We start from the raw sequence: 20,660 nt of genomic DNA, 5'->3' as shown, positions 1-20,660 counted from the left end.
AAAGGAGATCATTTACGGAAAGATGCCTGACACAGGGGCACCTGGATGGCTCAGTCGGTTCAACATCCAACTCTTGATTTCAGCTCAGGTCATGATCTCATGGTTCATGAGTTGGAGCCCCATGTCGGGCTCTGTACTGGCATTGCTAGACCTGGTTAAGGTTCTCTCTCTCTCTCTCTCTCTCTCTCCCCCCTCCTTCCCTACCTCCCAAAATAAATAAATAAATAAACTTAAAAAAAAAAAAAAAGAAACCTGACACAAAAGGTATTAAATCATGGAAGTATTTATAGTTTCTCTCCCTCCATCAGGAGCATTTCCTGAGGTTCAGATGGCTTCGGGTATCCTCCTACAGCTTTTTTAAGAAGTGAGGAAAACTTCCCTGAAGACCCTCACTAGATTCTCTATTTCATTGGCCAAAATCATCATGATGGAGGAGAATGAAATCATGATGGATTAGACCAACCGTGACTCCTCTCCTAGGACTGATGATGGGGCAGCTCCCCTTCAAATACATGGTCACAAAGGAAGACCTAAACAACAGCAGCATTCCCTTAGGAAGAGGGCACAGGAGAATGGACGCTGAGAAAGCAATCCCTCACCTATTCTACAGCCACTCTATGAATGGAAAAGTTGCTTCCTCTCTCATCCCAACCACTTCTCATCTCTACAGGGAGGTGCTTGGGTTTTATCATCTGCAAGAGCCCTCCCAGCTTTGATCCAGAAGATCATCTGGAGATATATTCTTTACAGTACAGCATAATGGTTCAAAACATGGGCTTCAGAGACCATTCTGGATTTGAACACTATCAGCTCTGTAATACTGGACATGTTACTTGGCCATTCTGAGCCTCAGCTTCTGCAAACTGGTGATGGTAATATCTACTTTATAGGATTATGATGAAAATTAGGTGGATAATGCAGGTCAAATACCGAGCTTATGCCCAAATACGGTAGCCACCAGGTCACTCATGTTGTTAAGGATTTTGAGGTTTCTCTATAAATATTCCAGGATTTCATGGATTTATCAGTAATTTTGTGCAAAGCCAAAATAAGTATGGACAAGTAAGAAGACAGATTTTGAATAACAAATAATCAGCAGAAGCCATAACCCATTCAGATGATGCATACAAAATACACTGAATTCTTTTTTCAAGCCATGGTTTTTTTTACCAGGCCAAATTCAGGCGAGAGGCATTTGGGAAATTCTGGATGCAGTGAACTAGAAGCAGTTGGATAAGAGACTGACATCAGGATCAAATTATGGTTGTTAAGACCACCCCAGGCCCTCCTTCCTGGTCAGCTGAATTTGGAAGGGGGAGAGAGGTAGGAATGAGGAGAATGGAAGGGAAGCGGATCCTTAATTGGAACCCCAGAGACAGAAGAAAAAAAAAAAAAGAAGAAGAAGGATATTCTGTGTGTGTAGAGGTAAGAAGGCTGACCCCAGCCTTGGGGAATGTTCTGGGGCTCTTTCTTCTCAGGCATTGTGCTCTGCACTGTGGCGCATCCTGCTCTGTGCGGTAAGAATCACCTCATGATGGTGCTCCCATGTGTGCATTTAAACAGCAGTGCATGTCCTTGTGAACCAGCCGGCATGTTTGTCTTGAACAACCCAACACAGCACTTCAGGATGTCTCCCTCACCGAACCTAACGGTAGAATATAATTAAATGAAACTGGACTTCCATTGGCTGAGCATGGGCTCCTCCATGAAGCCTGCTGGATTTCCCTTGGCTCAATCCATGAGTTTCTGCCTCCTTTTTTTTTTTTTTTAAAGCTTTCTCCCAGAAAAGGTCAGAAGAAGGAAGCATTTATGCGATTGCTTTCCCTACCATCCCTTGTGCCTCAAATGCCATCCATGGGTGGGCTGTGATAGTGTAGAGAAACCAGGACTGGCCCTGAAATCAGCCAAGCCACATTGGAAGCCTGCCTCTGCTGTCGACTTGCTTTGGGCAAAGCACCAACTCTCCTCAGTCTCAGCTTCTTCCTCTCGTCAGGGGCTTCTTGTGTGGAGCGAATAAAAGAGTGGTTTAATGAACGTGTCCCACCTCCTTCAGCCTCCAGGGGGAGGAGTTCAGGGCACCGTGCAGCAGGAGCAGTTATGTTCTAGAGGGACCTCTCCCCACAGGTGCCCTTGAGGAGGACATTCCTCTGTTTATCTCTGGCCCGACTCCCCGTTTTCCATGTCCAGTCCTTGTCTGCATATGTTGCCACAGAGTAATTAAACACCCTTTCACTCTGAAAAAAAATCCCACTTTGGCTAATAAGTGATATGGTCGCCTAGTAACACTATATGAAAGATGCTTTTTCTTCTTATTTCTGGTAATTGGACATTAGTACTTCATCCCCAGTGAGAACCTTGATCTATGTATCTCCCATCCCTTGGCAACCCCAGAGCTGTCTAGCTGCAGTCTCTCTAGAGGATAAACTCAGTTTTTTTTTTAATTTCAGGGCTTTATCTGGTCCCCCAGAGTCACATAGAAAATTGCAGGTCCAATTCTGCCGACCAGACTCTGGCAGTTCTCAAAGAGGAATTTTAAATTGGCCTCAGATGTTTCTTCACGATGCTCCTAGCACGGCTGTGCTTACGCCCACAGTAGACTTATTGTCCGTCAGCTCCACTGGGGAAAACATATGGCAGACTCTAAAATTCCTCCATTTTCCTTTGACTCGGCAAAAAAAATGTAATTTTTTTTTTTTGGTAACGTCACTGAGTGAATTTAGAGTTCCAGGCCAACAGTTTTGTAAAATCTGGTATTTGCAAACTAGGGAAAGGATGGCAGCAGATCACTGTTTAGCAAACTCCCAAAATTCTCCAAGAAATTATTAAGATGTATAACGATACCTTTTTTTCTTTTGAGAGAAAGAGAATGAGAGAGAGAGATTCAGCAGAGGAGGGGAGGGAGAGGGAGGGTACAGAAGATCTGAAGTGGATTCTCACAGAGTCCAATGCAGGGCTCAAACCCACAAACCACGAAATCATGACCTGAGTCAAAGTCAGATGCTTACCTGACTGAGCCACCCAGGCACCCAATAATACTTTTTTTTTTAAGTCTCTTTTATATAATGGATTGAGTAAATAATTGATTGAACCTTTTAACCAACTGAGAATAGTAAAGAAGCAAAAGGAAATAGTGATCTTGGCAGAGAATGGATAGCACACTCAGTCCAAGCAAGTTTTCAAGAAAACATTTGTAAAGGTATGGGTTAAGGAAACCAACAGAAATAGTAGTGTCCCATAGCAGGTAAGGTGAAGGAGTCATTATCACATCTAGGCTCAAGGGAAAAAATGGAGAAAGCCATTTCTAGAACCCAGGAGTAAGGGATAGAAGAGGGCTTTCTAGGGGGCGCCTGGGTGGCTCAGTCAGTTGAGCATCCGACTTTGTCTCAGGTTATGATCCGCCTCAGGCTCTGTGCTGACAGTTCTGAACCTGGAGCCTGCTTCAGATTCTGTGTCTCCCTTTCCCTCTGCCTCTTCCCTGCTTGTGCTCTGTCTCTCAAAAATAAATAAACATTAAAAAGAAGTAGAAGAAGAGGGCTTTCTAACAAGAGCATAGCCTCTGGTGAGGGACATAACCAGCCCATGGTGACCTGGCTGGGAGAAGGCCAGAGAATAAACACTTGACCTCAGTTTCCTCCCACCTTCTCATTCTCCACCACAGCCTTAGGTCAAGGGAGCCTGTCAATGTGGTCCACAGAGGACCTCCCCAGGGCACAAAGCTCAATGGGAAAAGGTGGAGAGTGGATCTGGAAGGGCAGAAGAATGTAGAGCACAGCCCCTGGTGTAGGTGAAGGTGGGGATGGGACAGCTAGAGGAAACTGCCTGCAGCCTGACCATCTGAGAATGTGTAGCTTCTGTACCAGAACACGGAGGTCCAGGCCACAGCGAGACAGCTCATGCCTTGCCCTGGTCAGAAAGGAGAGAGTACAACCAGGTCCACTGGAACAATAGTGATCTTGGGAACCAGACCATCCTATCTCTCCCATTCCTATGAGGAGGCAGCTTTATGCCTGGAAAAGTTACGTAACATCTCTCAACCTCGGCTGACGTCCTATCTTCCTGGATTGTTACAATGTTTTCTGCCTCTGAATCCAGGTGTCTCCTTGTGTTGTTATTGAGTGCTGCGGGAAACAAATACACACTAAGCAGGAAGTTGGACGTTGCCATGAAAAGAGTTCCATCTCGGGATTTCAGAGACCTTGATTACATGGCGTAAGGAAAAGGAGAAGTAAATTTTGGAGCAGTCAAAAAGTAAACCATTTTACTTTTCGGTGTTTCTTAATACCAAGGAAAGTGCACGATAAGAAACTGGGCACCATTCCATCCCTGAGCTCATCCTCAACTTGACCTTCACTGCATCCCTGAAATTTCTCCACCCATGGCCTCCCCAATCCTGAACTTCATCTACTAAGGGATGAAGCCATTGGGCAGGGATGAAGTGAGATGTCTGTTAAGCTGATAATTAGGTAATGTCTTAAAGTTGAATTTGAATGGTTTGTTTTCAGGATCACTGTAGAGGTGCAAATGTAAAAATAACCATGGTTTTGAAATATCTACATCAACAAGGCCCATCAAAACATTAGGAACAAAAACTACTTAACCTCTCTGAGTTTCCGCTGCTAAATGGCGAGAACAGTATTTGATGCTCTGGCTTGGTGTAAGGAGCAGAGATGATATACATAAAAGTGCCTGACGTCCACAAAAGTAGGTGCCGAATGAACGGTAGTTGGCATATTTGTCTTGAGTCTGCCATGAACCAACTGAGTGACCTTGAGCAAATCACTTAAGTTCTCTTAAGCTTGTTTCTTCACCTTAGATTGAGCTGTGTAGCGTGTCCAGCTTAGAGAATGCTGTGGTTCTCAAGCTGATACATTTAGAGGGATCTTGACCTAACTAGCTGAAACTATGTGTCCTAGGAGAAGGGCAGTGAACGGACTGGCTTCCAGTCTGGGCTCTCTGTCTCTGACCACCACCCCAGCCCACCAAAATGTGCATCGCATGTAAAGCCTTCTAATTTTGTTCACGAAGAAAACGGAGTTTTCTCGTGACAGACACTTTCTTCCCTCTGATAATTTTGGGGTGGGGGAGGAGGAAAGCGTTAGTCAACTATACACTGAAACCCAAACAAATCACACAGATCACATCAAGAAGCTTCAATGCTGGGGCACCTAGGTGGCTCAGTTGGTTAAGTGTCCCAACTTTTTTAAAATTTGTTTGTTTATTTATTTATTTTGAGAGAAACAGAGAGAGTGAGAAGGGAAGGGAGAGAGAATCCCAAGGAGGCTCTGCACTGTCAATGTGGAGCCCGATCTGGGGCTTGAACTCACAAACTGTGAGATCATGACCTGAGCCAAAACCGAGAGTCAGACACTTAACCGACTGAGCCACCCAGGTGCCCCAAATGTCCCAACTCTTCATTTCATCTCATGGTCAGGCATCAGACTCTGTGCTGACAGTGCAGAGCCTCCTTGGGATTCTTTCTCTCCATCTCTTTCTGTCCCCTCCCCTGATCACACTCTCTCTCTCTCTCAAAATAAATAAACACTTAAAAAAAAAAAAAAGAAGCTTCGATACCGGTCAATTTTCTTTCCAATTTATCTTTTAAAACCCAAAGGAGATAGTATGGGGGTGGGGGAGGGGTGAGTTTCCATGCAGTCTTTTCTGCTCTTGACAACTAGGTCACATCTCAACAGCCTCCTGCCCCTCTCATCCCTACCCCTTCCTTTTTCAATTTAAAATGTCACTGCTATTCAACCTGATGAAAGTTATGGCAAGGCAAGGAGAGTTAATGACTGTAGATTGCTTTAAATTGAAAACCCGTGTATGTTGGGAGCCACCTTGACAGCTGAGTGCTTCCCTTGGAATAGCCTAAGTAATTAAGTTTAATATTTAAGCCAAGCATAAGGTCAGATGGAACCTATCCAGGTAGTACTTTCTGGAAACCTGAAGAAGCATAAAGCCGTACGTGTGTCCTTTTATGATATGGAGTGGAATCGCACATGAAGGAAGGGAGGCCAGTCTCAGAAAGGCCTCACTTCCTTTTACTCTGCTACCAGAACAGATTTATCCATCCATCCATCCGTCCATCCAGCCATTCATCAGCAAACATGTACTGAACTCCCGTGTGCCAGCCCTGAACCACGTGCAGCTGATGCAGAGGTGACTCCAGAACTCACAGGGAGACAGACCTGTGAACAAACGCCCTACACCAGACAGTCACAGGGACAGAGGAAGGAGATATAAGATAGGTAACACAGGCAAGCCTGTGAATCACTCATGGAAGAGGAAGAAGGAATCAGAGAAGGCTTCCTGGAGGAGGTAACCCCTGTAGGGGGAGGAACCTTCCAGTCTGAGCATGAGCAAGGAACTGAGGCCTGGAAAAGCAATGCAGCTTGGCCCCATCCCCCAGAGATACTGCACCCCATCGTGCTGGATGGACCCAACTTTATACCCTGTTAGTGGTGCCCTTCTCAGGGATTCTGAAATCATAGTCACCTTTCCTTGTGTTCTGCCTCATAGCCTCCTGATTACCTCCACAAGGGCAGGGGCATCTTTTTAAATCTCCATATCGAAGGCAATTTGAAATAACTGAAAGAATTTCAGCTCCAAACGTAGACATACTGAGATTTGACACCCCGCTCCATCACCATGGGTCCGTGCAAGCCATGTAACTTCTAAAACTTCAGATCCTGGGCACCTGGGTGGCTCAGTCGGTTGGGCATCTGACTTCAGCTCAGGTCATGATCTCAGGGTTCGTGAGTTCAACCCCACATCGGGCTCTGTGCTGACAGCTTGGAGCCTGGAGCCTGCTTTGGATTCTGTGTCTCCCTCTCTCTTTGCCCCTCCCCCACTTGTGCACTCGTGAGCTCGCGCTCTCTCTCTCTCTCAAAAATAAACATAAAAAAAAAAAAAAAACCCACTTCAGATCCTTACCCCCAAATGGGATAGTAATAAGTACTTCTAAGTAGTGAATATTTAGTGAGCTATTTTAAGAAGAATACTTAGCTTGATAAAGGTTCCTTCCTCTTTCCCTAAGTATACATCTATGTATGCAGAAGAAAATATATTTGGTAAATAACAAGCACATACAAGAAATTATAGTTGGTGAACCCTCCCTTTTGGACCCATCTCCAAAAAGGCAGTGTAAGAAGCAAGTATAAGCATCTTATAATTACAAGCATCTTATAATTCCAACATACTCTTTTATGTATTATTTACGTATGTTATAAAACTGAAGACTGTTTTAGCGGAGGACTTGAGGACTTTCTTCCAACTCAGCTTCTAGACTTGAGTGTGGAAACAAGAAGAGAGTTTATGCAGATCATTGGGATGCACTTAAATCAGGTTTTTAAACAAACAGCAGTAACTATTTTTCTTTAAATGTGGTCAATGGTATTTCAAAATCCGGGCTCTGGGCGGGCAGGCTGAAGACCCACAATCTCTCATGTTGTTTTCGACTCATGCCACATCATCACAAAGGTAGGGCTGTCTCTCCGGTGCTCTCTGCTTACAATACATGACAGTTTTGAATTTTACTACAAGGAAAACTAATTCTAGCGAGTGCCCTCTTCACCCTTGCTAATGATCAGGTAAACAGAGCTCATAGAATAAGGGTCTCTTCCTTTATATACCAGAGATGCTTGGGCATAAATTATACCTGGGACCAAATACAGTTAATAGTTTTTGCTTTTCCCCTGGTTACGTTCTATGGACTCATGAATATTTATGAATAATTATTTACTATGCAACCAAAAGGTATGAACAGTGCTTAAACTGATTAGAACTACTGTCAGAGACGGTCTTCCTTCCACTTTTTAAGGTTTCTACACACTGAAATCTATAGGGGAATCATGAAACAGTACCTCTCCCTAATTATTCCCTGTGCTAAGTAGTTGCTTCCAGGCTCTAAAGATTCTGGCTTGGAAAAAAAACAGAAAGCTTGGAAATGTGTGAACATTGCCATCTAGTGGCTACAATGTGAAGTGTCACAAACTATCAGAAAAGCCATCTTTTTTGTTCCCAAGTCTAAGAATGTGAGATTGCATTCACATTTCCTCTGTCATATCCAAGGCCTCTGAAGACACTTTATCCCCATGCAGCTGTACGAGTTGGTGGAATTTCAGGACATGCTAGATGACAAAGCAGCATCGTTGGGGAGCCCTGGGACCCATAAAGGTGCCCCTCTTATCATACATTATAGATGGCTTCCCGATGTCTTAGCACAGGGCTGGTCAGCCGGAGAAGCCAGTACAATCACATCTGAAGCCTCACCTCTGCTTACGCCCATCTTTGTGTCCAGCAAGACTTCAAGCCTGGTGTTATGGGTTGAACTGTGTCCCCTGAAAAGACATGTTGAGATCCTAAAGAACTAACCCCCTGGTACCTCAGAACAAGTCCTGGTTTGGAAACAGGGTCACTGCAGACATGGCTAGTTAAACTGAGGTGTGGTCGTACTGTAGAAGCATGGCTCCTTAATGCAGTGTGACCGGTGCCCTTATAAGAAGACACTTCCTCTGTAGAGACAGACACAGGGAGAACACCATGACCATGAGGAAGAGTTGGATTCATGCAGCTGCACACCAAGGGATGTCAAAGATGGCCAGCAAAAGGCAGATGCTCGGACCACGCAAAGGAGTCCTCTACAGCTCTCAGAGGGACCATGGTCCTGCTGACCTCTTGATTTCAGACTGCTAGTCTCCAGAACTGGGCAACCATCAACTTCTGCCTCAGCCCATAGTTAGTGATACTTTGCTGTGACAGCCGAGCAAACACACCTCGCCTTTCGCCTCCAGTGCCTCTTTCAGCCTAGCGCAAGCTCTCATTTCCCAGACCAGCACATGTAGTGGTCCCTGGTTGCTAGCTGCTCTCCTAGCTGCCGGTCTCCCATTTCCAGAATATAATTCTGAATCAGTCACTCTTCTGTGCTTTCAGTCACTCTTTCCATGTCCTATAGAAACCAAATGTTTTGGCCAAACATTCAAAACTCTTGTTGACCTGGTTCTGTCCATTTCCCTTTGATATTTTATTCAAGTACTTCAGCCACACCGCACAGGTTGCTGCTAACCCCACCCCTCCCTTTTCCAGTTGTGTGGTTAGGGTGCCTGTCCCTCTTGTCCTCACGGGGGCCAAACAATACTTCTTACAAAGAAAAGTCTTCCTCCATTTGTTCCCAGCAGGAATTATAGGAATTTGCCAACCATGTCTCAATTCTCTGAATTCTTATAGCTCTTAGCCCTACCTCTCTGATGACATCTTTCCTCTTCCATCTTGTGTTATAATTTAAGTATAACTCTAATGCCTCAGTTCACTTAGCAGTCAGTAAGCTTTGAGTAGGGACCATCCCTGAATGCCCTCAATGCTCTACATGGTGAAGAAGCATGATTGGATAAATGATGCCCTGTAAGGAATGATTGAATAAACACTGCACTTTCTTCAGTGTCTAGGGAATAGTCAGACATTTCTTCTCTTCATCTAATACCATGCTCTCCTTTGACCTCCCTGTTCTGGCCACGGTGGCCTTTTTGAATGTCTCCTACTTGGTATGCTCCTCCTGCCCCAGGGCCTTTGCGTATGTAGCTCCTTCTTTCTGGAACACTCATCCCTGCCTAGAACATGTATTTTATTTCTTCTTGATATTTCAGCTCAATCACCACTTCTCCAATAAAGGTGTAGTTTATCTTTCTGACTAGATCGAATTCCTATTGTGTGAACTCCCCTGGCACCACAAATTCCTATTGTGTTACCTCTTACCTGCAGTACTCACTGCAGGTACCCCCTTTCACCTTTCTGGGCATGGTGATTTCGTTAATGTCCATTTTCCCTGCAAAACTGTAAGTTCCATAGGACAGAGACAGCTGGAAAATTATCTGCTTTGGATCAGTATTGCATACCTGTCATATAGTAAATGTTCAATAAACATTCATGGAAAAAACAAATGATTAGTTGAGTATATCTGCACTTACATATATGTAAATAGTCTATTAAAAATTTCCAGGCAAACCTAATGGAGGCAATAATTATAACATCTATCATTTTTGTACCTGCTATATGCTAGACCTTGAGCCTAATTGTGCTCTATCTTATTTAATTCTGAATATGATGCTGTGAGTTAGCAATCATTGTCCTTGTTTTACAGATGAGCAGTGATTCAAATAAGTAATTCTGCCCAAGATCACAGAGTTGTTCAATAGGAAAATGGTGATTGAAAGTCATTGCTCATATTAAACACCATTCCAGGATTTTTTTAAAAAAATCAAACATAATACCCTGATCCTTTTGAATACACATGATAAACATAAAAGACTGACCAGATAGTGCTACATCCTTGCAGTTATTCATAAAACTGTAGATTCTCAATCGCAAAGCTGTATATTTCTCAAGGGACTGTATCTTGTTCACCACAGAAGACCCATCAGCTGGTACAGGGCTTGGCACACAGTAGAGGTACTAAATGGATGTACTAAATGGATTTAAACTTGAAACAATGTCACATCCTTGTGAAAAATAAACACATATATCCAAAGCCAAACATCTGCTTTGGAGAAAGCAAATAAAGAAGTAAGAAACGGAAAAGAAAGGAGATAGGGTACCAAAGGTATTGAGCACCTAGTGTGCTTTGGCATGCTAATTTAGATGGCTTCTTGATTATTGTAGATGTTCTTTCACCTAAACCTACAATAACACTGTGACACCATTATATTATTCCTGCTGTTTGCAGATGAGAAATCTGATGCTCAGAAATGGTTTTCACCTCAGGGCTGAATGGTTCCACAGTCTATAATGATGGCCAGTATGGTGATTGGCAACATCACAGATGGGTGAAGGCTTCCAGGTCAAGGTCAACACCCACCTGAGAAGCTCCCAGAATAGCTGTGTGACATGGCTCAGAAACCCATTCTCCTGACTAACTTTGAAGACAAAGCCTTAAATGAGCCACAGGACTCCTCACTCCCATTTCTGTTGGTTTTATTTCCTAATGTCAGTTATTTTTGCACATGACCACCTCATAGTTCTTTACCTGAACTATTGAGGGGGAAAAAATGGCTTGCTGAAATGAAAGTGCCATCAGGCTCCTGATTTCTTCTAAAACAATCAGTCAACCCTTTTAATTTACTTACTGCAGGGAATGTCCAATGGTCCAGATCCCTCCACGGTAATAAACAGAAAGAGTAACAGTAGAAATGACTAAGGATAACGACCAGAGAAAATTGAAGCCATGGCACTGAGCCCCATAATAATGCTCTAGGACAGTGAAGCCATGGGGAACTCAACTGCACATTAACTAAAACCTAAGATTCATCATGAGGTTACATCCTCTGCAAGGCAGGAGTAGGGCAATTCTTGGCTGCACACTGAATTATTTCAGTGAAATGGTACCATCTTCCTGATACCGTCTGTTCAACCATTAGTGAATTCTTGTGACGGTACTTCTCTTATGTAACATTTCTATATGCACTCCCTCCTCTTCCTCTCAGAATAGCCTCATGCAGTGGAAGAGGCAGTTACAATTAAGATCACCATTGTACAGTTGAGGACACAGAGGCTGGAACCCTATTTAATGGCTCCTCTAAGGGCTCACGGCTAATTGGGGCCGAACAAAGACTGGAACTTGGTCTATTGAATTCTTATGCTCCTTCCACGGCTCCTCACTACCTTCTAAGAAAACACATAGAGGAATACACTTATTAAAAGTTTCCACACTAACAACTGCTTTCCAAGTGACGACCTCTAGGGGAAAATCAGTGAGGGTTCCGTGAGGGTGCTTGATGAGCCAGGGAGGTCGGTCACTGTGTTCCTCAGGCCTGTGACAGAAGGTGTGCAACCAGTCCTCGGGGAGTGTGCTGGGCGAGGAGCCAGGGCTGCTGCTGCTGCTAAAGTGTGAGAGCAGCAAGTGGCATACTGTAAAAGGCACACGAGCGTGCTCATCAAATGACATCCATACGTGTGAGTGCCCAGGCTGCCGCTGTTCTTTCTTTAGAACTTCATCTCAGCCAGCAGAGGAAATAGTACTGAAGTTAGTAATAATAATTATAATGATAATGCCCTATCATATTGACTAATATCAGCTTTAATCCTCATCCAGCTGTACAAAATGTATTATTAGCCCCATTTTACAGATGGAAAAACCAATGTTTTCAAGTTGTAAGTCCTTACTGCTACTAAGTGGGCAGTTTTCAGATCTGATGCTGGGTTGTTCTATTTTAGATTTTTTTTTCCCCACCCCAACATGTTTCTTTCAGATCTAGTTAAATCAATCAGTTGGGATAATAATTTAATAAGTTAAATATTTTAGACTAAAGACCATTTCTTTCCCCCTTAAACTCTCTAGATCTTGTGGTACGGTATCCATCCCATGGATTTGCCATGCAAGTTTAAGCATAGTTGCCTCTAGAATGATATTTTGGCTTAATGTAAAGCACAAAGGAAACACTAACACTTTTTAAGTGAGTGCCCCCTTCAGTTTGATTTGGCCGCCTGGGGTTCCTCCTAGTCCCTTTGAATCAAATTTGCTCTTGAATCATATTTATTTCTTTTGTATTTGGGGTCAGTGATGTGCTCCTAAAGGAAAAAAGGTATATAGGAAAGGAGGGGCAGCGTGTGAGATTAATCTTTAACAAAAAGGACAAATCCAGTTTAAGCAAAGGGAAGAGAGACCGTGTCAGGGCCACTGTCACTCTCAAAACATGCAAAAGGCTTCTCTGGCACATTATAACTGTTCCCAAAGTGGTCTGCAGGACAGCCATCAGGCACCCAATCAACAAAGATGAAGACCAGTTACAAGATGAAGGATTCCAAGTAATAGGATGACGAAGGCTACATTCTTGGGAACTGTGTCTTCTTGAAAACTTGCCCTGATAGGGCACCTGGGTGGCTCAGTTGGTTAAGTGTCTGACTTCAGCTCAGGTCATGATCTCACGGTTCATGGGTTCAAGCCCCGCATCAGGCTCTGTGCTGACAGCTAGCTCAGAGCCTGGAGCCTGTTTCAGATTCTGTATCTCTCTCTGACCCTCCCCTGCTCGCGCTGTCTCTCTCTCTCTCTCTCTCTCTCTCAGAAATAAATAAAACATTAAAAAAATTTTTTTAATAAAATAAATTAAAAATGAAATAAAAATAAATAAAAAATAAAATTTAAAAATAGGAAGTAAAATAAAAGATAAATTAAGCCCATGAATCCAGAAATATCCTTGGGATTGATTGAGATACATGCATAATTCATAATTGTTTTAAAAATTATAATGCTANCCCCTGCTCACGCTGTCTCTCTTGCTCTCTCTCAGAAATAAATAAAACATTGAAAAAAAGAAAAAAGAAAAGAAAACTGCCCTGAATTCAGCATTGTGTGTATTCCTCAGGAGTATGTTACTGCTTATAAGTGATCCACGTGAGAAATTCTGTGTGACATCTGGGTGGGGTGATCTCTTACAAAGACCCTGAACCCCATGTCCTGAAAAAGGTCAGTGACCACTGTTCGAAGGATGTCAATTGTGGCTCCCCCTCCCCTGGGGAATTTAGGAAATATGTATAACATCAAGGCTTTGATGTATCACCTCATTTAGACCTTACACGAGGCTAGCATAAAGAGCCCGTGACTGCAGTTCGCTCAGTCATTCAATATATACATTTATTAAGCGCATACTGCCTGTCAGGCCCTGTGCTGGGGATACTGCCCTTTTGGAATTTACTTTTTTTTTAATTTTCTTTTTAATGTTTTATTTATTTCTCAGAGAGAGAGACAGCGTGAGCAGGGGAGGGTCAGAGAGAGAGGGAGACACAGAATCCGAAGCAGGCTCCAGGCTCTGAGCTGTCAGCACAGAGCCTGACGCGGGGCTCGAACCCACGAACCGTGAGATCATGACCTGAGCCTACGTGGGACGCTTAACAGACTGAGCCACCCAGGCGCCCCTGGAGTTTACTTCCTTAAGGGAAAGAGAGGAAGCGAGAAGAGAAGGGGGCTCGGGAGAAAAGCACGAGCGGCGGAGGGGAGGAAGGAGGGGTAGCAGCCTCGCAGCCTCGCTCTGCTGGGCGTGCATCCACCCCCCCACCCCCACCCCCGCACACACACACAAACCCCTATACTCCACCCCACCCCCTCCACCCTTCGCTCTCCCCCATCGTCCTGGCTTCTCCCTCTCCGCCTCGTGTCGCCTACCCCTCCCTCCCTGTTCCGTCGGGTCGTGGGGGTCCCGCGCGCCCTCCACGCCTGCCCCCTGCCCCACCCGACGCTCCCGCCGCGCAACTGTCCTGCCTGTACCCGCCCGCGCCCACCGCCCCCGTGGGCAGGCGCCCGCGTCCACGATGGGAAATGAAGCCAGTTACCCGACGGAGATGTGCTCCCACTTCAACCACGAAGAAATTAAAAGGCTGGGCAAGAGGTTTAAGAAGCTGGACCTGGACTGTTCGGGCTCTCTGAGCGTCGAGGAGTTCCTGTCGCTGCCCGAGCTGCAGCAGAACCCGTTGGTGCAGCGAGTGATCGACATCTTCGACGCCGACGGCAACGGAGAAGTGGACTTCGAGGAGTTCATCGTGGGGACCTCCCAGTTCAGCGTCAGAGGCGACGAGCAGCAGAAACTGAGGTTTGCCTTCAGCGTCTACGACATGGATAAAGACGGCTACATTTCCAACGGGGAGCTGTTCCAGGTGCTGAAGATGATGGTGGGGAACCACCTGCAAGACTGGCAGTTACAGCAGCTCGTGGACAAAACCATCATCATCCTGGACAGGGACGGCGACGGGAGAATATCCTTCGAGGAGTTCAGCGCGGTGGTTGGAAACCTGGAGGTCCACAAGAAGTTGGTGGTAATCGTGTGAGCCTTTTTTTTTTTTTTTTAAGTGCACCACCCACCAACTCTCGCTTAACTCCTGTGTCTCTTTCAAGATCGGCTCCAGGCAGCCCAGCAGCTGTCTCTCTGACTTATTTGCCAGTGTTCCTCTTTGCCAAGCCACATGGCCTAACACGAACCTCATGACCAGCTCCGTGTTATTAATTCTTCTCTCAGTGATTCAGGGTAACACTCTGCAGGAGCTTGGTGGGGAAAGAAAAGCAAATGGCTTTTATAAACGTGTTTTTCTTTGTTTTGACCCAGAAACCAAACTCTAAAGAGTCCAGAAGAAGTTGAAAAATTCAAAAATAAGAAAATTTACATATCTTTGCCTCTACTTCTCGTGCTTTTACACAGGGGAGAAAATTGCACAATTTAAGTCAGGTGTTAGGTGAACTGACTTCATTTATCCGTTGTGTCCAGGTATCTTTTGACGGATTGTTAACCTCCCGTTGTGGCAACAGGAATAAATACATTTCTCTTGGCTGAGCAGCTTTTAAGCAGCTCTCTCGGGGCCGGGAAAGCCCATCTTTCCCTTTCGCAGGGTGCAGCCTGCTCCCCATCTTCATCCAGAACTCCCTGAGTGTGTCTGGAGGCCTCCTCCTGCCTCAGTGTTCCGGCGCCTGCCCTGGGACTGGTCTCAGGGCTCTTGTAAGAAATACTAAGCCTGGACTGAGTGCCCAGCCCAGCTCTCAACCTCAGTGGCGGTCGGTCTTTCAGGATGGGCTACCCACCCCAATATTAAGGTCAGTTAAGGTTCCTTCCAGACAGGGCAGGGACCTTCTCAGAAAGCTCTCACCTCCAAAACTCAGCCCCGCCCACCACTCCCCAATTAAAGGGAAGGGGACGGATTCAGAGCCATTCTTCCTAAAAGGCAGAGGCAGTGAAGACCCCAGCTGGAGCGGGCTTCCCCTGGGACGCTGCAGTGGTGCTGGTGCTGCTCCCGGTCAGCAGGCAGGGGCCACTGCTGTCTGCACTAGCTAAGCTTAGCTTTCAACATCAGACCTGGGGCCCGGCAGGAAAAATGAGAGCTCTTGCATCTCAGGAAGACTTTCCGTTCCTCACACCCTAATAAATCTGCAGCCACAGGGCGTAGCAGAGCCTGTTCCCGCTGGACCAGTTGTAGGCGTCTCTTCCTAGCTCTGTGTTCAGTGGTGTTGTGTCGATAGCTTGAAATAGGCTGTGGTGGGACTAGTGTATCACAGAAAGGTCCTCTGTTTGGAGAACCAGTGTACCAGTAAGTATACCACTGCCTGTACCCCCGATGTCACCAGCTCTCCACGGTCCCGCTGACTGTCAGTTCTCAGAAAACAAGCTGTCCTTGGTCCCAGCATCTGCCACTTCACACCCATCTTCTTCCTCAGAGTAGACCACTCCCCCTGGTCTCAAAACACCAGGACAATGAAATGTACTCTCCCTACACTGGACAAAACTCAGGTGATTTTGTTCAGGATGCAGAAGATCTGTTTGAAAGATATTATCATCCCTATATTTTGAAGAAGACAGTAGCTAGTTTTGAAAAAACAAAAGAAAGAAAAATAAGCCCACACATTTAGTTACTGTCAGGGCACCCATCTATCAAGGCTCCCATACTTTTTATTTAGGAGATTATGTAGGAACTACCAAAAAATAAAGGATTCTTTGTCCCTTTAATTCCTGTGCAGTCCTAATGTATTAATGATCAGTAAATGGTACCAACCCTGTAGTGTTATGAGTCATACCCCCATTGAAGGATAGCATCATTCAAAGATTCAGACAACTCAGTTTGGAGTCATTCACACCTGGGTTTGCATGACAGTCACTTATTAGCTGTGTGAGCATGAGCAAGTTACTTAAACTCTCGGTGTCATTTCTCCTAATTAAAACAAGGATCCGTCCTATGGTTATTTTGAGGATTCAAAAAGATAAGACATGGCTGTCTCAGTAGACAGTACGATTCTTGATCTAGGGGTTGTGAGTAGATGTAGAGCCTACTAGAAAAATAAAAATAAATAAAATATGTAAAGTCCCTAGAGCACAATGGGTTCATTCTAGTTCCTAGTAGAAGTAAGATGATGAAATGATATGAGTAAATTAATTGGCTATTCCAGAGATAAGAATAATAGTTTAAATTATTTATGTTCTCTGACTAATATAAAAATGTACTCATCAGAGAATTTGGAGCAAAATACATGTAAACTTAAAAGAGTAAATGATAAATGTCTAAATGCAGTAGCTCAGGATTATATGTACCCTTGAAAATACAATAATAAAGATTATTGTTCAAATATTAAAAAAATTAGATCAATATATATCAATATATATATCCATATATATATTGATCTAATATATATAAGGGAAACAGGAGATCTATTGGTTCTTTTTGAACCCTTACTTGGTACTCAGCTACACCACTCTAAAATTAACCGAACAGAGGCGCCTGGGTGGCTCAGTCGGCTAAGCGTCCAACTTCGGCTCAGGTCATGATCTCACGGTTCGTGGGTTCGAGCCCCGTGTTGGGCTCTGTGCTGACAGCTAGCTCAGAGCCTGGAGCCTGCTTCGGATTCTGTGTCTCCCTCTATCTCTGACCCTCCCCTGCTCACGCTGCCTCTCTCTCTCTCTCTCTCTCTCTCTCTCTCTCAGAAATAAATAAAACATTAAAAATTTTAAATAAATAAAATTAACTGAATTATTTGTGTAATCCTAATCCAGAAGGGAAGCAATGTCATAGTCCTTCCTACCCTTTCATTTGCAGAGGGAACAGTAGACATTTTGATGAAGAAAGTTTAAAAGAAAGACCCTCATTTTGATAAAAAGATCAGGTCAGGTTGCCAGAAGTTCAAAGGAGGAGAGGAAGATGGATGGGTGGAGCACAGGGCATATTTAGGAGTGCAAGACTGTTCTGTGTGATACAATAATGATGGGTATACGACATTGCCCATTTTGGGAAACTCCATAGAAGGCATGACTCCAAGAGTGCACCAGATGTAAATAACGCAGTTTAGTTAACAATAACATATCACGTTGGTTCATCATTTGAAACAAATAAGCCACTTGAAGAAGTTACTAAGTGAAACTGTGCATGCAAGTAGGGATATATGTAAATTTTTATACTTTCTACAGGTTTTCATAAGCCTGCTCTTCAAATAAAGTCTATTAAAATGTTTTGAAAAAATTAAAGACGCTCATTCAAGCCCAACCTATTTAGCTTTGTGGAGGAAATTTTGCATGAGTAAAGCGAGCATGTGTAGTGCTAGCCAAGAAGAAGACCTCTCAGAGACATTATGTACTCTGCAATGTGCACATTAAAATACAGAAATTTTAAAATTATGACCAAGCATTTGAACCATGTTGAATTACATGTTTAAGTTTAACAAGAAGAGTAAAAATATTTCAGCTTCTGGAATGGCTAGAATTAACAAGCTAATTGCTCAATCAGGCTACTTAATGTATCTACCCAGGGCTTTATGGCAATGACCTTGAACCGAGCCTGTTTCTAGCTTCAGCAACTGGAAAGATCTGACTGTATGGGTGTTTGGTTGTATGGATAGTCAGGAAAAAAGATCACATTCATTTCCAAGTTATAATACTCTGATTTTTCTGTTAATTGCCGGTTGCCAACAAATCTAGTTCTGTACAACTTCTTGGGGTGATAATGGTAGTTAACATTTATTGAACTCCTGTCCCAGGTATTGTTACGTTTGTTATATGATTTAATCATAAGCACACTGTGAGGTAGGTGCCATCGTTCAGTTTAGCAGATGATGCTGTAGAGAGATCTAGAGTCTTCTTCAAGTTCTCCCAGCTGGTGAGCGGCAAAGCAAGAACTTAAACCAGGCTTTCTGACCCCAAACACTGAGCTTTTTCTACCTCACCGCATTGCCACGTATTTTTTATAGTTCTTATATTTACCCACTTCAAATTATTTCTGATGTCTTATTAATGTAATCGAGCCTCAGTTTTCACAAAAGGAATGAACTGTTTCTCAAGGAGCAAGCAGCCGCCACCACTTTCATTCTGCGCATTGGGGAAAAAATAGTTAGGCAAGGCAGTCCTTTTTTTTTTTTTTTTTTTTTTAGAAAAGATTTAAAATTTTTTTAATTTATTATTTAACTTACATCCAAATTAGCACACAACGATGATTTCAAGAATAGATTCCTTAATGCCCCTTACCTATTTAGCCCATTCCCCCTCACACAACCCCTCCAGTAACCCTCTCTTTGTTCTCCATATTTAAGAGTCTCTTCTGTTTTGTCCCCCTCCCCTGTTTTTATATTATTTTTGCTTCCCTTCCCTTATGTTTATCTGTTTTGTATGTATCTTAAAGTCCTCATATGAGTGAAGTCATGTGATATTTGTCTTTCTCTGACTAATTTCACTTAGCATAATACCCTCCAGTTCCATCCATGTAGTTGCAAATGGCAAGATTTCATCCTTTTTGACTGCCGAGTAACATTCCATTGCATATGCATACTCCACGTCTTCTTTATCCATTCATCCATCGATGGATATTTGGGCTCTTTCCATACTTTGGCTATTGTCTATAGCACTGGAATAAGCAATGGGGTGCATGTGCCCCTTCGAAACAGCATTACTTGTATCTCTTGGATAAATACCTAGTAGTGCAATTGCTGGGTCATAGGGCAATTCTATTTTAAATTTTTTGAGGAATATCTGTACTGTTTTCCAGAGTGGCTGCAGCAGTTTACATTCCCAACAGCAGTGCAAAAGAGGTTCTCTTTCTCTGTATCCTCGCCAACATCTGTTGTTGCCTGAGTTGTTAATGGTAGCCATTCTGACAGGTGTGAGGTGGTATCTCATTGTGGTTTTGATTTGTATTTCCCTGATAATGAGTGACGTTGAGCATTTTTTCATGTGTCTGTTCACCATCTGGATGTCATCTTTGGAGAAGTGTATATTCAGGCCTTTTGCCCATTTCTTCACTGGATTATTTGTTTTTGGCTGTTGAGTTTGATAAGTTATTTATATTTTTGGATACTAACTATCTGATATGTCATCTAGGCAAGGCAGTCTTAAGTCATCTTCCACTTTCATCTCATTTTGAAAAATAAGTGACACTATTTAGATTAAACCTATGATGGCAACCAATACGCTACAAGGCTGTAGAAATCGGTAACAATATGTTGTTAGGAATCCTATATTAATGGATTGTAGCTGCTTTCTACCATATGTTGTAATCCCAAACCAGTAGACACCGTGTGTGTGTGTGTGTGTGTGTGTGTGTGTGTGTGTGTGTGAAACACAGGAGAAAGTAGGGCCCTAGCATTGTTGGTTTATCCTCTTACGTCTCCCATGCTTTAGAGGCATTCTCAGGGAAAACTCCCAGGAAATTTTGTTGTTGTTTAGTAACAAATTCTATTCTTCATTTATGCTATTGATTCTCTCTGTGATCATGTAGGAGGCCATTGGTACAGCTACTGTGTTTGGTCTATTTTGCATGCCTTGAAAAGGAAGAGGCTTGGGTGTTTTTAAGGACAAGGTGGCATCATAAAAGTCAGGCCACTAGACTGAGAATCAGAACTGGACCCCTCTCCTTTCATACTGGCTACTGTAGCTATCCCGAAGGCCGGTGACTGTGTGAAGAGCAGCAAATCATGTGTCAGCTTTAAAGGCATTAGCTGATTCACAGCGAAAAAACAGAACACTGAAGGGACACTAGCAGCCACAAAGCTGCATAGATCAAAGGATACAACCTGACAGCTCAGAGGCTTACTCTGATCCACTAGTGAATTTTTTTGTTGTTCCTTTTACATTATGTTTGTCCTCATAATTTTTTTTTAATGTTTATTTATTTTGAGAGAGAGCAGGCACACACGTGAGAAGGAGGAAAGCAGAAAGAAAGGG

The 20,660-nt window shown here is 43.7% G+C and overlaps 2 protein-coding genes across 2 annotated transcripts in view; both read left to right on the top strand.

The window, feature by feature from the left end:
- Positions 1 to 20,660, top strand: part of GRIN3A (glutamate ionotropic receptor NMDA type subunit 3A) — a 168,096-nt gene that overhangs the window by 128,430 nt on the left and 19,006 nt on the right. The window lies entirely within an intron of this gene.
- Positions 14,192 to 15,141, top strand: PPP3R2 (protein phosphatase 3 regulatory subunit B, beta). The gene has a single exon (XM_039218189.1). The coding sequence runs from the start codon at positions 14,293 to 14,295 to the stop codon at positions 14,803 to 14,805; it is 513 nt and encodes a 170-aa protein (XP_039074120.1). The 5' UTR covers positions 14,192 to 14,292; the 3' UTR covers positions 14,806 to 15,141.

Source organism: Hyaena hyaena, unplaced genomic scaffold, assembly GCF_003009895.1.
Source record: "Hyaena hyaena isolate Hyena2069 unplaced genomic scaffold, ASM300989v1 scaffold_739, whole genome shotgun sequence".
Taxonomy (NCBI): domain Eukaryota; kingdom Metazoa; phylum Chordata; class Mammalia; order Carnivora; family Hyaenidae; genus Hyaena; species Hyaena hyaena.
The sequence above is the reverse complement of the archived record's forward strand: the minus strand, read 5'-3'. Positions and strand labels throughout refer to the sequence as shown.